The sequence below is a fragment of the Budorcas taxicolor genome, chromosome X, assembly GCF_023091745.1.
Source record: "Budorcas taxicolor isolate Tak-1 chromosome X, Takin1.1, whole genome shotgun sequence".
Taxonomy (NCBI): Eukaryota; Metazoa; Chordata; class Mammalia; order Artiodactyla; family Bovidae; genus Budorcas; species Budorcas taxicolor.
Window position 1 is genome coordinate 100,371,866 of NC_068935.1, and position 19,347 is coordinate 100,391,212.

The 19,347-nt window shown below is 41.7% G+C and overlaps 1 protein-coding gene across 1 annotated transcript in view; it reads right to left on the reverse strand.

Moving 5' to 3' along the window:
• Positions 1 to 9,432: 9,432 nt before the first annotated feature.
• MAOA (monoamine oxidase A) overlaps positions 9,433 to 19,347 on the reverse strand; it is an 81,276-nt gene continuing 71,361 nt past the window's right edge. The window contains exons 11-15 of the mRNA XM_052663082.1: positions 15,078 to 15,135; positions 13,783 to 13,880; positions 11,574 to 11,685; positions 11,261 to 11,323; positions 9,433 to 11,074 (exon numbers count right to left, since the gene is read on the reverse strand). Coding sequence (XP_052519042.1) covers positions 10,928 to 11,074; positions 11,261 to 11,323; positions 11,574 to 11,685; positions 13,783 to 13,880; positions 15,078 to 15,135 — 478 coding nt within the window. The 3' untranslated portion in view covers positions 9,433 to 10,927. The remainder of the gene's footprint in view (positions 11,075 to 11,260; positions 11,324 to 11,573; positions 11,686 to 13,782; positions 13,881 to 15,077; positions 15,136 to 19,347) is intronic.

Sequence of the window (19,347 nt, forward strand, 5' to 3'; positions counted from 1 at the left end):
AATCTTCCCAACCCAGGGATAGAACCCAGGTCTCCTGCATTGCAGGTGGATTCTTTACCATCTAAACCACCAGGGAAGCCCAAAGACAATGATAAGGCATTCTAATGGAGAATCCACAGTGGGGAAAGGATAGTCAGGACAGGCATCTCTGAGGAAGTGATATGTCATTGGTGACCTGAAGGATTTAGTCAAGTAAAGAATGGAGAAAAGAACCTTCCAGAAAGAGGGAACTGAGACTGAAAAGGACTGGCTGTGTCTAAGGATTTATAAGCAGAACTAGATGGCTGGAAGCCTCTGAGGGAAGAGAGTGGCTCTGGGCTAAGACAGGGAAGCAGGCAGGGGATAGAAGCTTTGTGAGCCCTGATCTATCACATCCACAGCGCAACAGCAGCCATTGAAGGGATGTTGTCTCTGACTGAGGCTCAGATTTGCACTTTTCTAAAAGATCCCTCAGGCTACTGGTGGTGTGGTAAACAAAAAGAAACCAGGGCATTTTGGTAGAAGACCAGTGAGAAGCGGATAGTACAGAGAGAAGTACTTCAAGTTGTATTTTTAGAAGCAGTAGTCATAATAGACCATGGACTGCTATTTGCATCTTCATTTTCTTTTCTTTTTTTTTTTTTACTTTATTTTCAATTTAATTTTTCTTAAGTTGTGTCTGACTCTTCTGCAACCCTATGGGCTTTCCACGGGATTTCCCAGGCAAGAATACTGGAGTGGGTGGCCATTTCCTCCTCCAGGGGATCTTCTCGACCCAGGAATTGAACCCATGGCTCCAGCAGCATCTCCTGCACGGGCAGGTGGATTCTTTACCACTGAGCCACCAGGAAAGGCCCCTATATTGGACTATAGCTGGTTTACAGTAGGTCTATCAGTTCAGTTTAGTTCAGTCGCTCAGTCGTGTCCGACTCTTTGTGACCCCATGAATTGCAGCACGCCAGGCCTCCCTGCCCATCACCATCTCCCGGAGTTCACTCAGACTCACATTCATCGAGTCCGTGATGCCATCCAGCCATCTCATCCTCGGTCGTCCCCTTCTCCTCCTGCCCCCAATCCCTCCCAGCATCAGAGTCTTTTCCAATGAGTCAACTCTTCGCATGAGGTGGCCAAAGTACTGGAGTTTCAGCTTTAGCATGAGTCCTTCCGAAGAAATCCCAGGGCTGATCTCCTTCAGAATGGACTGGTTGGATCTCCTTGCAGTCCAAGGGACTCTCAAGAGTCTTCTCCAACACCACAGTTCAAAAGCATCAATTCTTCGGTGCTCAGCCTTCTTCACAGCCCAACTCTCACATCCATACATGACCACAGGAAAAACCATAGCCTTGACTAGACGGACCTTAGTTGGCAAAGCAATGTCTCTGCTTTTGAATATGCTATCTAGGTTGGTCATAACTTTTCTTCCAAGGAGTAAGCGTCTTTTAATTTCATGGCTTGCAGTCACCATCTGCAGTGATTTTGGAGCCCCCCAAAATAAAGTCTGACACTGTTTCCACTGTTTCCCCATCTATTTCCCATGAAGTGATGGGACCGGATGCCATGATCTTCATTTTCTGAATGTTGAGCTTCAAGCCAACTTTTTCACTCTCCTCTTTCACTTTCATCAAGAGGCTTTTTAGTTCCATAGTAGTTATCTATTTTATATATAGTGGCGTGCATATGTTAATCCAAAACTCCTAATTTATCCCTCCCCCATGAATTTTTGTATTTAAGAATAACACTTACTGTTACTAACAGCTTTACCTGCCTTATCCTACTGAATGCACAGAATAAATGAAAAGCTCCATTTAACAGGTGAGAAAATCTACATTCAATATCAAGATTCAAACCCAGGCTGAGCTGGCTCCAGAAACCTGAGTTGTTCACATTTAAGCTCTTCCCTTGTGGCTCAGCTGGTAAAGAATCTGCCTGCAATGTGGGAGACCTGGGTTCGATCCCTGGGTTGGGAAGATCCCCTGGAGAAGGGGAAGGCTACCCACTCCAGTATTCTGTCCTAGAGAATTCCATGGACAGTCCATGGGGTTGCAAAGAGTCGGACACGACTAAGCGACTTTCACGTTCACTAAGAAGGGTAATTTAACGAAGAATCAGTTTCCAAAGAAAATTCTTAGCACTCGTAAATCAAAATGAACATGTAGGAATAGTAAGTATTCTCAGTTATGTGTGAAATCTTAGACTGAAACTACCATGTCAAAAATAAGTTGGCTACTTGTCCCAGGAAGTACTTGCTGCTGGAATACAAAACGTTGAACTAACAAAAATAGATTATTGAGACTAACAGCTTGCTCATCAAGACTCACTTCAAGACCCCAGCCTCACTATGCTTCCAATTGTAAGCTATTATGTCATCGACTCTGCCAATCTGAATCAGTTTTCTGCCTTTCAAGACTGGCTTTAAAAAGCACCCACCCTAAATTGAAACGTATAGACCCTACAAACCCATAAAATCTATATACCTATAAGTGAAAATGTTGGTCCCTCAGTCATGTCCGACTCTTTAAGACCCCATGTATTATAGCCCACCAGGCTCCTCTGTTCATGAGATTCTCCAGGCAAGAATACTGGACTGGGTTGCCATGCCCTCCTCCAGGGGATCTTCCTGACCCAGAGATCAAACTTGAGTCTCCTGCATTGCAGGTGGATTCTTTACTGTCTGAGCCACCAGAGAAACTCGTATACCTATAAACTCTGCTCTAATTTCTCCACTTTGAGACATGGCTAAGACTCTGTTAATGTGATGTTCACGTTTACAGCAGTGAGTCTAATAAACTAAGCTTTACTTGATTTGACATGTTTCCTGGTAATCTTTTGGGAGGTCAGCAGCTAAGTGTCTGGTAGGAAGCTAAGGGGAGGCCTAAGATTCTTATAAGAGCACACTACTCAGTTGTATGTAGAGTCTGAAACGTTTTAGATTAGAACAGGAATCCTAAACCTCTGCGGTCTAATGGTTGATGATCTGAAATGGAGCTGATATTATAATAATAGAAATAAAGTGCACAACAAATGTAATGTGCTTGAATCATCCTAAAACCATCCCCACCCCAACACCCATTGAAAAATTGTCTTCCACGAAACCAGTCCCTAGTGCCAAAAAGGTTGGGGACTTCTAGATTAGAAAATAGAAATTTACTTGGATAGGAGAATAGAAATTTCTGTCTCTAGTTTATTAAAGGTGCAAAATTAGAGTCTACTTTTGTGTTTGTGTCAGGCAAACACATTTGCATCTCAGGACCACAGATTCCAATCTTTTTGTATCTAAAAGAAAATCTAATTCACTGCTAGACCTATTTGGTGTCTATTCAGTCTGGGGTGCATGGTTTACCAGCTTAGCTGCTGCTACTGCTGCTAAGTCACTTCAGTTGTGTCTGACTCTGTGTGACTCCATAAACGGCAGCCCACCAGGCTCCCCCATCCCTGGGATTCTCAGGCAAGAACAATGGAGTGGGTTGCCATTTCCTTCTCCAATGCATGAAAGTGAAAAGTGAAAGGGAAGTCGCTCAGTCGTGTCTGACTCTTCATGACCCCATGGACCACAGCCTACCAGGCTCCTCTGTCCACGGAATTTTCCAGGCAAGAGTACTGGAGTGGGGTGCCATTGCCTTCTCCAGCTTAGATGTTGCTCTTTTCGGGGCAGAGTGGCTGAGGTTCTTTCTGTTTAGTTCCACTGAGATCCCATAACTGAACCTATGAGACTCTTTGGCATCATTTAAGATGTCAGACACTATTACCCATATGTTTTCTAAATTCATAGAGCCCAGAATAATATAGGCTGTTTGGGGGGCCTCCAAGGTGGTCCTAGTACAATATAATGTGTAGTCACAATTTTGACTCCCAATGCTTAATGAGTAGTTGCAGATGTTTATTGCACCAGACGACTCCAAGTTAAACTTCATAAAAACCCTCCTTACATTCTGTCTCCCTAGGCTGTCAAGGCAGCTTTTGAAAACCCCTCCTTCTCTCCACCTGCACTCGGTAGCCCCAAGTTGATTTTTCTGAAATTTTCTCTTCTTCTACCCTCATCCCTTCACCTGCTTTTCGCAAATTAGTTCCCTGCCCAATTTAAGGCGAAAGCAATTCCATCTCTCTCAGCTCCCACCAATATTCTTCCTCATCCATTGCCAAGATGGATACAACAGAGATCAAAGGACCAAGCAGTTCTAACCAAAAATCTTACTGGGTAATTAGGACAGTGGGAAAGCTGTGGATATTAGACATTAATATTTTTGACCCATGTTGCAACTGGAAACTAAGAGAAACACAGGCAAGTATGTTTGGAGGAAATTCTGAATGCAGGGAATGCCTTTTATTTTCTTGAAAGATGAAACTGTCTTGAACACTTCAGGATTTCTGTTGGAAGGAAACAGCAGTGTTTGGCCAGAAGATGGCACTCTTTGAAAACAAATTTAGGCAGCCCCTTAGCACAGAGGGCTAGCAGACAGTCCTAGTGGATAAAGATCTTGGAGTACAGAGAAGGGCCGGGTAGACAGGAACAGAAAATGACTGAAGGGATGAACAATAGTCAGTGGAGCAAAAGGGACTTAACATTCAGCGCTTACTGATGATACTTGTGGTTTTCTTACCATTTAGCCATGCTAAGTGCTGTGGCCTGAATGTTTGTGTCTTCCCAAAATTCATGGTGAAATTCTAACCGCAAAGTTGATGATATTTGGGGCTGGGACATTTGGAAGGTGATCAGGTCATGAGGGTGGCATCTTCATGAATGGAATTAGTGCTCTTATAAAGAGGTTCCACAGAGATCCTTTGCCCCTTCTGCCATGTGAGGACACAGCTAGATCTCTATGAACCAGAAAGCAGGCCCTTACCAGACCTTGAATCTGCCAGGGGCTTGATCTTAAACTTCCCAGCCTCCAGAATTGGGAGGAAGTAACTACTGCTGTTTATAAGCCATCCAGTTTATGACGTTTTTGTTATAGTAGCCCAAACAGACTAAGATAACAATCTTATTTTTTTTTAATTTCCTTTCTCTGCCCTCTATAAGGTTCTTTGTCTTTTATGTATGTGTGTATATATATATACACACACACATAAATTTGTTTTTGGCTATGTTGGGTTTTGTTGCTGCACAGGCTTTCTCTAGTTGCGGTGAACGGGGGCTACTCTCTAGTTGTGGTGCTCGCGCTTCTCATTGTGGTAGCTTCTCGCTGCAGAGCACAGGCTCTAGACACATGGGCTCAGTAGTTGCGGCTCCCAGGCTCTAGAGCACAGGCTCAGGAGTTGTGATGCACGGGTTTAGTTGCTCTGCAGCATGTGGGATCCTCCTGGATCAGGGATAGAACCCGAGTCTCCTGCATTGGCAGGCGATTCTTCACCACTGAGCCATCAGGGAAGCCCCAGCCCTGTGTACGGTTCTTCCTGATGTGTCCCATAGTGATGATGCTTATAGAGGTTTGAGGACAGATCCTCAAAACCTCCCCTTAAATCTCATGTCCTTCTGGAAACTCCCCCTAGTGTCTCGTGAATGTGCTGGTGTCTGCAGCGCTATGGGCTCCATGAGGTAGGCTCTGTCTGTCTTATTTGCTGAATACCAGGGAACAGAACCCTAAGCTCTGACAGAGGAGAAGAGATTCTTACTAGATATCCAGCACCTTCCTTTGTTTGGATCCTGTTCCTCCAATGTCTCAGCCAGTTTCTCCAGGCTAAGGGATGTGTCTTGCAGTTTTACCACCATGTCAGTGTAAAGTGGATGGTGTGGTTTTTAAAAGTTGATCCATTCAATATTGATATGCTGCTTACTAGAACTGTATCATAGGAAAAAAAAAGAATTATAGTCAGCAGAGATTAAATGCTGACCAAAGAGCTATGATTTCTATCTTATAGAGGGGGTGCAGTTTTCCCAATAAACTTTGGCACTGCTCACGACATGGACACAGCAGAAGATAAGAAGTGCCTTGGGATGGGCCGCTGGAAGTGTTATTTCACGAGAGGGATTTCTGATCTAGGAGAGCTTTTTTCTGTCTTTTCCACCCCTCTCTTTTTGCTCTTAACCAGGCCTTTTTTGCTGGTCTTGGTTCTCAGAACATCCAAGGCATCTGAGAAGAGTTTGGCATTCATGTGATGTAAAACCAAACCTAGCATTTATTTATTAGAGACTTGAGAACAATCTGGACCTCTGAGCAAAGCCTTCATATGTTTTGCTTGGCTAGGAATCTTTTAAAGGAATTTGGATATAAATGTTCCTCTGAGGGGCAGATACTTCCCAGGTCAGCTACAGGCCATACTACTCCCTAATGTCTCATGCCTGCTGCTGTTCATTTTAAGCTGCCTGACTCCTGGACACATGGGATTTTGGACTCTTGCTTGTAAGTGCACATCCCTCCTCCACTTTAATCTTTCTAATAGTAACCTGTAGAGGGGGGTTCCTTTGTCAAGACAGAGTTTGAATCACTTCCAGGGTAACTTCTAATTTTATTTTTCTTCCACATAAACAGTGCAGAATGCCATCTTTAAAGGCAATTCCCTTACCTAACAGGGATAGATTCACAGAGACAGCTCCATTCTATCTGTAAAACCAAAGCTCAAGTCCATAATATCTTTTACCTGACAAAGGGCGACTCTATTTTTGGATGGTGCAGAGTATCCATACTGTGGGTACCCCTGCCTGGACTCCCTTGGCTGCTGGAAATTCAGGCTGAGCTTAGTTCACAACAGCAGTTCCTCACCCAACATAACAACCCTTCCCAGCTCCGTTCTGCTTTTCAGTTGCTTACTAGTGTCCAACTCTCTGTGACTCCATGGACCATAGCTTATAGCTTGTCTGTGGGATTCTTCAGGCAAGAATACAGGAGTTGGTAGCCATTTCCTTCACCAGGGGATCTTCCTGACCCAGGGACTGAACCTGCGTCTCCTGCTTAGCAGGTGGATTCTTTACCGCTGAGTCACCTGGGAAGACTCCAGAGGGAAGCTAATGAAAGGATACAGAAGCCAGAACCCTTGCCTCAATGGGAGATGATTCTAAAGGGCCCTTTCAGCTCCCTTGTAAGATGTGCTGAGGCTCTGGCTGCAACTGCTTTGTAGGTCAAGTCTTGCCCAATCCTACCTTCCTTACCCTCTTATGTGTATTTCCTGAGAGTCATCCCCAATTAACTTTTTGCTCTGACTCTGCATCTCAGAGTCTGTTTCTAGAAAACCCGACTTAAGTCAAGGAGTGAACTGAGATACAGAAAGGCTGAGTGACTCGCCCTGCCATATAGATAGGCAAGCACAGAATTCTGGCAACAAATGCATAAATCACATAATGTTGCCACAAAAAGAATCCTTGAGAACCATCAAGGTCAACCCACCCTTTTCCAGATGGGGAGACTGAGGCAAAGAACCAAGGCATTTGTTCAAGGAATCATAAGCTAATTAAGTGAAAAAGCTCTGATCAAACTCCACATCTTTTGTGGCCCAGTTGGGCAGATAATATTCTAGTGTTTAATCAGCTTCCAGGAAACCTTGAAAAAATCCAACTCAAACTGAACTTTGAGAATTTGGAGTCCATACCAGGTGGCTTTTTAAGCCCATCCTTCATGGACGGCACCTCATTGTAACCTCCTGCTATAAGAAGCCATTTAACCTTCAAGCCATCACCTAAATAGAGGAGCCAGGTCTGAATCAGAGGTGATAGTGCACTTTATTAACAAACAAAACAATACCAGACAGGCAAAACTGTAGTTCAGTGTCAATACATACACACACGTGTACTCCCACATATAGCACTAGGGAACATTTCAGACAGAACATTAGGCACCAAGTTCACAGACTAAACATGGTTCACAATCCTTCAATACTGTGTCTTCAGGCTGATATACGTCCTTAAAAGCTGTGACAAGAAGGTTAACTTCTCAAATCTCATTCTTAACCTTACTATTAATGAGGCTGACAGCCTTCAGAACTGTGAAGCAGGTGACTGAACAGGGCCAGGCTTGATCAGCTGCTTAAACTGACTTGAGAGTGGGTGGAAGAGAAGACCTGTGGCATCTCGGGATTGGATCACCTCATGTATGTGGGGAAGTTCTCAGCTGCCATTTCACCCATAGGCACCACCTGGGCTGGCATTCATTTTTAATAATCTGTAGCTTAACAGGATTGATCTAATTAGGATGAATTAATGGGTTTGCTAAAAGTTTGAGAAGAGGGTAAATCCCACATTCTGAGAGTCCTTTGACATTCGAGACATGTTAACTATGTTAACAACTTGATGACTGTTAAAACTGTTGCCGGTTAAATTTGTCAGCATTTCCCCAGAGGTGTGTCAGAACCAAGTTAATCAGTAAGCAAACAGAAATAACTGAAATAGATCAGGGATGTGATTTCTCAAAGCACTTTGGTATAAAATGCAGCAAGTTCTTACGTATTAGGGCATATCCAAGACAATACCAAAACTCTCAACTTAGCTAAAATGCTTTTCAATTGCAAGGTACAGACTGGCAGAAAATCCTGCTCTTTGCTCTCAGGATGTAATTTTGGATTTACAATAAGGTTAATTATGTAATAAACTTGGGTTGGTTCCTCTGGCAATCTTTAATTCCCATTCAATAAAAAAATAGACAGCAGATTAGATTAAGAGTTACTGGGAGGTAATAGAAATAAGGATGTGACATGAATACTGAATATGGGAGAAGATGGAAGCAGCAGTAGACTCATCAGCTTTGAAACAACCGTGCGGCATTTAGTACAGGGGCAAAGATGATGGTATCACGCTATTAAAAACGGTAATGCTCTATTAAAAATTGCATACTCTATTATAAAAGTATAAAATAATCCAGAGACAGAACGGTTGACAGGATTAATTCTAAAAAAGGAATTTGAATCTAGCTTATGTACTAAATGTGTGGAAGTGACTCCATCAAAATTTTAGTTGATTTAAATATTTTGGCACACAAAGAACAAGCTTCAGCTAGTTAGAAACTTCATTTAAAATGAAATGCCTCATTCATCAATGATGCAGGATATTACTGGGTATCTACCACCTGGGTAGCTGAGTCCACAGAATCTTCTGAATCTTCTCGACCGCTTTATTTAATCACATCTGTGTTGATTTTCATATATATATATGTGTGTGTATGTGTGTGTGTGTGTATACACTTTATGGCTGAAACTTTCGGGTTTTTAAAAAAAACTGACAGGTTTTTTTTTGTTTGTTTGTTTGTTTGCCACATGGGGCAGGTTGTAGGATCTTAGTTCTGCAACCAGGGATCAAACCCTGGACCTGGCAGTGAAAGCACAGAGTCTTAACCTCTGGACCACCAGGGAACTCCCCCAACAGTTTTTAAAATGGGAAAGATAAGAGGTGAGCACTTTTCTGAACTCACATTTCTCCTAAGATAAACTTAGTCTTCATATATAAAATCATTCAATTTCATGTCTTTTATAAATCTTAATAATGAAAGCAAGTGAGGTTATAACAAGAGCCCTAATTTCCTTTGTGTGCTTGATTAGTCTCATGAAATAAGAATCAGAAATTTGTCCTGTGCATTTCAGTACTTATTTGAGAGAAACTGGCATGGTGGTATTACTCAAAAGTAACCATGTGGAAGTGCTTCCCTGGTGGCACAGTGGTAAAGAATCTGCCTGCAATGCAGGAGACACAGATTTGATCCCTGGGTCAGAAATATCCCCTGGAGAAGGAAACGGCAATCCACTCCAGTATTCTTGCCTGGAAAATCCCATGGACAGAGGAGCCTAGCGGGCTACAGTTCATGGGGTCACAAAGAGTTAGACACAACTGAGCCAGTAAACAACAATAACAAACCATGTAAAAAACATACTTAAGTTAACAGATCTGCCTGATTTTATTATGGCTGTAGAAAAAAAAATCTGCCACTAGAGGCCTTCAGAAGGGTCTACCTGAAGAAAGGAAAATACTGCTTCCTTGGAATTGGCAGAATTGTTATCAAGGACAATGGGCCAAATAATGTCTGGCCACCTTCCAGGAGTTTGCGAAGAAGCCTACTGTAGTCGGTCTCACGAGGAGCGAAACAGGGAGCCCTCTTGGGGGACAGTCTTGCTACTATTTGCTCATCTAGGGAGCTACATACCAGTCACAGCAAATCAATTTAAACATCCCTTGGTAAACACTGTCCTCTTTAAGAAAAAGAGGAAAAATGCAAGCAAACTAGCACGAAGACTAGATGTCTACAAGTTTAGTTTAGTTTTAGTGTTAGTCGCTCAGTTGTGTCCAACTCTTTACGACCCCATGGACTGTAGCCCGCCAGGCTCCTCTGTCCATGGGATTCTCCAGGCAAAAATACTAGAGTAGGTTGCCATGCTGTCCTCAAGAGGATCTTCCTGACCCAGCGATCAAACCTGGGTCTCCTACATTGCAGGCAGATTCTCTGTGGTCTGAGCTACCAGTGTCTAGAAACTTCACAGGAATTAGAAGTGGTCAAGAGATCCCTGAGACAACAGCCCACAAGATGTTGTGGTCTGAGGGCCTGAACCCTACCTCCACTGCTTTCCCTTATCCAAAGTGGGGGCTGCTCACCCAGGAAGCTTCGAGTCTCTGGGCCTACACTTTATCCTTTGCTAAGGACTTCAAAGGACAGTCACAGGCTGGGCCTTAATCTACTCAACCTCTACAGAGAGAAAGTTAAATGCTTCATTCCTGCGATCATCAGGTATTTTATGTTAAAGGGGAGAAAAATAGGACACAGAAACTGTTTCTCATGAGCGTGTCAACTTTAACTTCTTGACGTTAAAAAATTGATCACAAGGTTATTTTTCTACCAATCAACACGAGCTGGTCTACAGACAAATCACAAGATGGAGCTTGATCTTCTGGAAATTAAGGAGGTCATACACTGAGATTAAACTGAGGGGTTAAATCGGTTCACTTAAAGATGATCTGATTGCATGGTTGTTCTATGGGTCAGCAATTTGCTTTTGATGATACCAGGGAAGGCTAAGCAGAAAGCATGAAGCCAAAACTTCAGGATCGGCTTAGCAGCCTGAATCTGTACATCACAAACCACAGGGCAGTCATCGATGTAGAAAACCCAACGATCTTCAGCAGGCCTGGTACGGAAGGCAGGTTTCTCTCCCAGAAGCTGGGGGTGATCTCTACAGCTGGAACACCCTGGATGAATGAACATAGATTATTAGCAAAAAAAACTCTTACAGGAATAAGGAGTGGTAAAATATATCTGTAAAATCAGTGTCTGGATCTGCCCTGGAGAGTGGCATCTACAAAGACATCAGAGGCTAGAAGTTGAGATTTTTATATGCGATTCCTGGTCTATAGAGATGGAGCTTCCAAACTTACTTCAGCTTCAGGTTCTTGGATCCAGATATCTTTGGCAGCCAGCTTCCCCAAAGCATTCAAAACCTGAAAGAAACAAAAAAGAAAAAGGTAAAAATAGAAAAGACTTGAAAGAAAGTGGCCATGGTATTATGAGGTTCTGTACTTTCGACAGACTCAAGGCCCTGCTGGCCACAGATGAGCCTCATGAGTGGAGTGAAGGGCAGAGAAGCGGACATCTATTAATAGATAGATGATCAGTGGCACGATCTGGAAAGACCAGATGACAGCTATGTCAGTGGACTCAAGAGGGAGAGCCATTCGCTTCCTGTCTTACCTCTCTAGCTGCTCGTTCACCAGCCTCTACTGCTCCTTCCATGTAACCGCTCCATTGTGTGGCAGTCTCCGTGCCAGCAAAGTAAATCCTGCCTACAGGCTGGCGAATCACCCTTCAAGGGAACAGAGAGGTCACGCAGTTACCTGGGAAGGCACTGAGGGTGAATGAGCCAGTCGTGGCCCTCACCTAAAACCCCACAGAAGACAAGGAAGCCCAAATTGTTTCCAAAACTCCCATGCAACTCAGCCAAAGGTGAAAGGCTCCTCCTTGTTTCCTGGGTCTGCACCAAAGGGTCTGAACTTTCAAGCCAGAGAGAATCAGGATATGAGATCATCAATCGCTAAAGGTAATGAGACCTTTTTCTAGCTAGCTAGAATTAAAATGTAAGAACATACATTAAGCCCACACTCAGATTCACTTGCTGCATGTTCCCTATTTGCAGTCCATTCTGCTACCTACAGTAAGGGGTGTGTTCTTCATGAGATCTCATCTGACTGCCGGGAAGAACAATGGTGGTGAGTGGGAAGACAGAAAGAGGAACTCATTTCTAGCAAAGGAGAGATCCAAAGGATTATGTGTCTATCTTCTTCAAGAACCTCGGGAGTTTGGGGTTAGTAGATGCAAACTGTTACATATAGAATGGATGGACAACAAGGCCCTATTGTATATATCTCAGGGAGCTATACTCAATGTCCTGGGATAAACCATACTGGAAACAAATATAAAAAAGAATGTGTAAAATGCATAACTGAGTCACTTTCCTGTATGGCAGAAATTAACAAAACACAGTAAATCAACTACAATTAAAAAAAACAAACAAACAAACCTCTGTACAATTAGCTTCTATGGATGTATCCAGAGACTGGCTGAGGGTAGTGAAATGGGCTTTCTCTTACAAAGAGGTCTTGGTGAAAAGAACCACGTAAAGACTGGGCTGAATGAGCCACTGTCCCCTCCTACCTTGTTGGCTTTGATTCTTATAGCCACTTGCATGAAATCTCCTAAACCATGTACCTCCACCCCAAAGGACATCACCTCAACCTGCTGTCATGCCTTTTTCTGACTCAGGAATCCTTGGCTTCATCTATCCCTGATCCTAGTCCCATCTCCTAGACTTCTACTTTGATTCCAGAACCACTCCACTTCATCAATACTGTTATCACTAACAAAGGCTATTCATTCTTGGCTTGAGGTTTGACAGAAATAGCCAACACTAACTGCCCTTTGGAAAAGGAATTGTAAAAAGCACCCAAGACCTAAATAGGGTTTCCCATGAATCGTTTAATCTTGCATCAGATATTGATGACTTTCACTGAAATACTACATGTGTCTATTGAACTAAAATCATTGCATAATTAATAATTCAATTAAGAAAAACAAATGAAAAGCTCATACAAGGAAAGGATTAACAAACCCTTCTTCCTTCTCTGTGGACACACATGACCTTGAGTTAACATTTTAGGTCTGTTCCTCTAGAAACCTGATGAAAGCATAAGGCCATATATGTTACCAGGCAACTGCTGCTTATGGTAAAAATGGCTGTCCTCCACCCCTCACTGGTAGCTTGTATCTAGGCTGGGAAAACTCATAAATTGCAAATATCTGGAAAGAGTCTAAATATCTGGGAAATGTTTGGGCTTTCTTGAGCATGCTGCCTCTTTTAACTGGGCATGTCCTTTGTGAGGATCCTAGACACTGCCTATGAGGCTGTTTTAAGACACAAAGGCTCCTGTGAACTAAGGGGTTTCTAAGCTAAGGTGAATTCTCCCATCCTGTGTGCATGTCAACTGCTCACACCTTAGCCGTACACAGTGAGATGCTTCCCCATGATGTCTGATGCTGGCAAGACATCTTTAGCCCATGTCCTCTGTAGATTGGTGCCCAGGAGCCTAGGGTAGTTGTGCAAGACTAAATGTTTAGTTGAGCTCAGGAAGGCCCCTTGGAGGACACTGCAGCTTGCAGGATCCTCACGTATACTAATGACCCCTGAATTCCTCACCAGTGCTCTGCAATTGTTCTATGTGCTGCCAGGTACTGTTCTACGTAGAGACATACTTCTTTTCCTATGGACACCTAGAATATACAAACTATCTGGGACATTACATATAGGAATGCTGATTCCTGTTTCTAAAATCCCCCTGAGCTTGGCTCATCTAGCTTTAAGCTTGGCACACGTCTGGTATCTATTGGTGTAGTGTTTGGGTAGTACCTTCCATATTGAGTCATGATCCCTGGGGGGAAGTAGGCAGTGTAGCAGCCTCCGGAGTACTGCTCCTGACACCAGTTCTTCTCTTCATAGTGCACCGGCTGCAGTTCAGTGGGGAGAAAATTTCAAAGGGAAGACAAAGCTGAAATGCTGCCAGTCAACAATAAAGGCTCTTATGTGCTTTACTGTAACAAAAAGTTTGAAGTTTATTTTTTTAAAGTAGTTCCTGTTTTTGTAACTTAGGGGGAAACATGACAGTACCAAGTAATGGCCTTTTGTGAGGTACCAACAGACAAAACACATATACTTTGACTTTCTCAACCTCTTGCCTAGGAGAGACAGGAAGTATTCCAATATCTGGAAGAGAGGGTATCTCTATGTGGATTCTGAAGTCTTTAAGACTCTATCAACAATCAGGTTCTGGAAGGGTCTGCTCAAATCTCTGCATTCTTTAAATAACAGACCTTACTTCCCCATCTACCAGGGCATTACTGCTAAAAAAGGGGTGGGGGTAGAAGGAAGAAGGGAGAAAGAAAGCATAGTGTCTAAGAAAAAGGCTTTTTTTCAGAACCACTTCTCTCAGCTGGCAATGTGAATGATGGGAATCCTATTAAAAAGAGGACAGTTAAAGATGAAAAATATTTTCCAAGGGATGTGAGAGGACCTTCTCTGATTTCTCTAACGCAAGTTTAGTCTTCCAACAGTTCAGAGAAAATCCCCTGGAAGAGCCCCCCACTCTCTGCTTGGGTCTTTAAAAAGAATTTCATTCTCTTAATTGCTTTCAGTGGTAGATTGAGGGCACTGAAATTCCTGAATGAAGTGTAAATTGAGTCTGCAGATGGAAAAACAAATTAGTATGACTTTGACCTGGGCAGAGAGTCCAGATTCAGTCTATCTTATCAAGTATATACTACTGTGCCTGCATCAACAAATAATGATATAGCTGGGATTTTATTTGGCAGTGATCAGTTGACACTGACAAGAGGGCAGGGCCTCTGTTCCAGGGACTGATCTCAGTCACCCTGGAGATAATACCTTCAGCTTCTGCCTCTCATTACTACTGGCTGCCAGTTATTCAGCGAACATTTAAACAACCCAAGGAACTGTTGCATCAGAAATTGCATGCACCAACAGCAGCGTTTTAACGGCCCTTTGTGACTGCTGAAGTTAATCCTCCAGTAAGCATATCCCTTTATACTCTCTTCATAAGACTGTCAGGAAACCAGAATCTGCTTTGCTTTACCACTCAGAGCAAACAGAGCAGAACCTGCTAGGGATTAAAGATGGGGATTTCTTACATGTAAAGCTTCTTGAGATCCTAGCACTTTGGCGTACAGTTCACAGATTTTCCTTTTTCTATAAAAAAAAAGAACCAAAGAATGTGAAGGAAGTAATGACTGATGAGTATGGAATAAACACAGTGACTTCCAGGGTTCTTGCAATGAACCAGATTTATTAAGTGAAAAATTAAAATCAATGGCCTTCAGTCACTACACTAAATGACCAGTTCCTTGAATCTCTGCCCTCAAATTAACTCTCTTTTTCCCGACACAGTTATGTGCTTTGAAGATTCAACCGACTGTTTGTTCTCTTTTACAGTTTTGCCTCTTACACTACCTACTACCATATCTAATCAAGATTAAAATGGAGAAAATGAGATTGAATTAAATTCAGTTTTAGGAATTGGTTCTAACTCACTATTTGGAAATATGTAAAATTCTAAAGTAATCCCTTTTATAAGTCTATAGTAAGTATGATGGTGTCTTTTAACTATCCTATGTTTATGTTTTAAATATCTACCAACATATAAAGCTCATTTAATCTTTAAAATATAACATAACACATGCTATACTAGGAGAGGCTTATGGTCATTCCAGGGTAGTAATCTGTCACTTGACAGAATGGTCTGTGGATACAGTACTGGGTCCTAAGGGCATGGAGGGGCAGTGGGCATGATGTGTGATGTGATATTACCTTAAAACAGTCTCTGACCACCCTCATAATTCATTGTGCAAATGACCAGCACAGAACATGGCACATACTATATCTTAAAAATCAATAGTTTTATTCATCTAAGCACTTCTTTGTTAAAACAAATTTACCATTTAATTGATTTATTTTTATTTGGCCATGCCATTTGACCTGCAGGATCTTAGTTCCCCAACCAGGGATTGAACCAGAAGTTAAAGCATTGAGTCCTAACCACTGGACTGTCAGAGAATTCCCTATCTAAGCACTTCTTGAAACAGATACATTTTAAACTCACAATCACTCTTGGTAAAGTTTAAAAACTCTAATTTACTAAAATTACCCATTTTGGAAATGAATAGTTCTGTTTTAGAAATTGTTTAAACAGGTTAACACTGATCCAGTTATACACTTTAGGTATTTATCTTTTTTAGTCTTTATATAGGTTAAATATTGAAAGTGCTCCAAAATACTTTCTTATACACTAATAAACGACTGGAAGAAAATTGCTAAAAATGTGGTAAAGGGTTTAATCCAAATCTGTAAGATAAGCATTAAAAGCTAAAGAGACAAATGGCAAAAAAAAAAAATATTGGGGGAAAGGAAGGAGGTAAGGAAAGGTTATAGTTATTAAAAATAAATTTTAAAAGATGCCAATTTCATGTTACCAGTTACAATAGAAAACAAGTGTTCCCAATTTCACAGGTGTTCCCAATTTCTCTGAATAATGTTGGACAAAGTGTAACTTTATACATTTATCTGATTGCTCACACTCACATGATTTATGCAACTCCTAGAGTTTCCATCTCGTGGCTATATAGTAGTAAATCAAGAGGAGGTGGAATGATGCAGAAGGGTAAATGTTCTTTACCGACACCACTTTACCATGGGAGGCTTTAAGGGAGAGACAAATGCCACTTCTGAGGTGATGTCACACATCATTAGATAGCTATTTAAGTTCCAGTACAGACAGGCAAGATTCACTGTCCTTCAAGGAGCTGTTCATACTACAGCTCAATAATGATAAAGGAAAGGCAGAACTGGAAGAAGTCTCAAGACTACTGTGTACTTGTCTGTCTCTCTGTGTAATCCAAGCCATTCATTTCAGACATGAGGAGACTGAGGCTCAGTATGCTCAAGAGACTAGCTCAACATCACTCAGCTCATTAATGGCAGGGTCAAGGGTCTACTCTCCTGAGCATCCCACCTGCAGTAAGTGCTCAATAAAAATTTACTGAATCAAAATCCATCCTCAGTCCAGTGTGGTACCCTCTTTTCTACTCTATGATATGACTGATTCTTACCTACTTCACATGAGTGCTACAAGAAATAATTCTAACATTTTGAGTCAATAAGAAAACAAAAATATTGACAATCATTATCCTGAAAACTTAACAATGCTTCACTTACTTTAGGTACATGTAATAACATCTTTGTTAAAATAGAGTGAACTCTAAAATGTAATCAAACTACTCTATAGTTAACTTTTCATTCAAGAACAGTAAACCAGTTATCATAGAAATTTGTCATTATTGACTGTATTTCACATTATTAAATGAGTCAATGATTAGTTCTAATGAACACATAGGAAATTATCTTCTCCATCCCTTCCTCCCATTAATATAAAAAAATTTTAGAAAAGTTATATAAGATAAGGATGGTACAACAATGCTTAGCTGGGCTCTAAAAATAACAGAACATGCTTTAATGATGTACAAAAGAAGTCACTGTGCAAGTTGGACATACCTACTGGTTTCTAAACCTGGCTGCTCATCATAATTACTCAAAAGGCTTGTTAAAATATGCAAATACTCAGGCCCCACGCCTAACCTACCAAATCATAATCTATCAGCCTCAGAAAAAATATATTTTCCAAACATCCTTTGGGAAATGTTGACACAGTTCGTTCTGGGAACTATTACTTGAGTCAATGACATTCAGAATTCTAAGTGGTTTTGCCTTATAAAAACTTTTGAGAAGTTTAGCCACTATGTGGAATCAAAACCAAATGTCTACATCCAGGCTGGTATTTATTTTACTATTAATAAGGAGGGAAGGCAGGAAATCCAAAAGAAAATGTCAAGCTTAGTATGACATAATGAAAAAAAATACACATTAGATGCTATTCGTGACTTTGTCACAAGCTGGCTATGGAGCCTTGAACAAATGATTCCCCATTGCCAGACCCCCAACTTCTTCCTCTATTGAGTGAGTAGGCAGACACTAAAATAGTTCCCCTTTCCTGACATCAAATCTCATGGTTGCTCAAATAAACAAACTCATGTGCAAATGTGGGAACGTCTGCGGCCTTTCCCTAACTTGCAAAGTCATCAAAGTAACTCTCAAAGCAAGGTTTGCTAGTTGATTTGCTGCTTAATTTTTAAATAAAATGCGGACAGAAGTATATATTTGCATGCACACCCTCTTCAAAAGCTAACAAAGGATTTAGGGTTATCCCTGTCGTAATGAAAGGGTTTGCATAACTCAATGAAGCTATGAGCCATATCGTGCAGGGCCACCCAAGATGGAAGGGTCATAGTGAAGAGTTTTGAGACAATGTGGTCCACTGGAGGAGGGAATGGCAAACCACTCCAGTATTTTGACTGTGAGAACCCCATGAATAGTATGAAAAGGCAGAAAGATATGACACCAGAAGATGAGCCCCCCCCAGGCTGGAAGGTGTCCAATATACTACTGGCGAAGAGTAGAGGGCAGTTACTAATATCTCCAGAAAGAATGAAAGAAGCAGCTGAGCCAAAGCAGAAATGATGTTCAGTTGTGGATGTATCTGGTGGTGAAACTAAAGTCCAATGCTGTAAAGAACAATATTACATAGGAACCTGGAATGTTAGGTGCATGAATCAAGGTAAATTGGATGTGGTCAAGCAGGAGATGGCAAGAGTGAACATCAACATCTTAGGAATCAGTAAACTAAAATGGACAGGAATGGGCGAATTTAATTCAGATGACCATCAATCAATCAACTACTGTGGGCAAGAATCCCTTCAAAGAAATGGAGTAGCCCTCATAGTCAACAAAAGAGTCTGAAATGTAGTACTTGGGTGCAATCTCAAAAACGACAGAATGATCTTAGTTCATTTCCAAGGCAAACCATTCAACATCACAGTAATCTAATCACAGTAAGTCTATGACCCAAGCAGTAATGCTGAAAAAGGGATAGTTCCATGAAGACCTACATGACTTCTAGAACTAACACCAAAAAAAGATGCCTTTTTCATCATGTGGGGGTTGGAATGCAAAAGTAGGAAGTCAAGAGATACCTGGAGTAACAGGCAAGTTTGGCCTTTGGAGTACAAAATGAAGCAGGGCAAAGGTTAACAGAGTTTTGTCAAGAGAACACACTGGTTATAGCAAACACCCTTTTCCACCAATACAAGAGATGACTCTATGCATGGACATCACCAGATGTAATCAGATTAATTATATTCTTTGCAGCCAAAGATGGAGAAGCTCTATACAGTCAGCAAAAACAAGACCAGATCTGACTATGGCTCAGATCATGAGCTCCTTATTGCAAAATTCAGACTTACATTGAAGAAACTAGGAAAAGCCACTAGGCCATTCAGGTATGATCTAAAT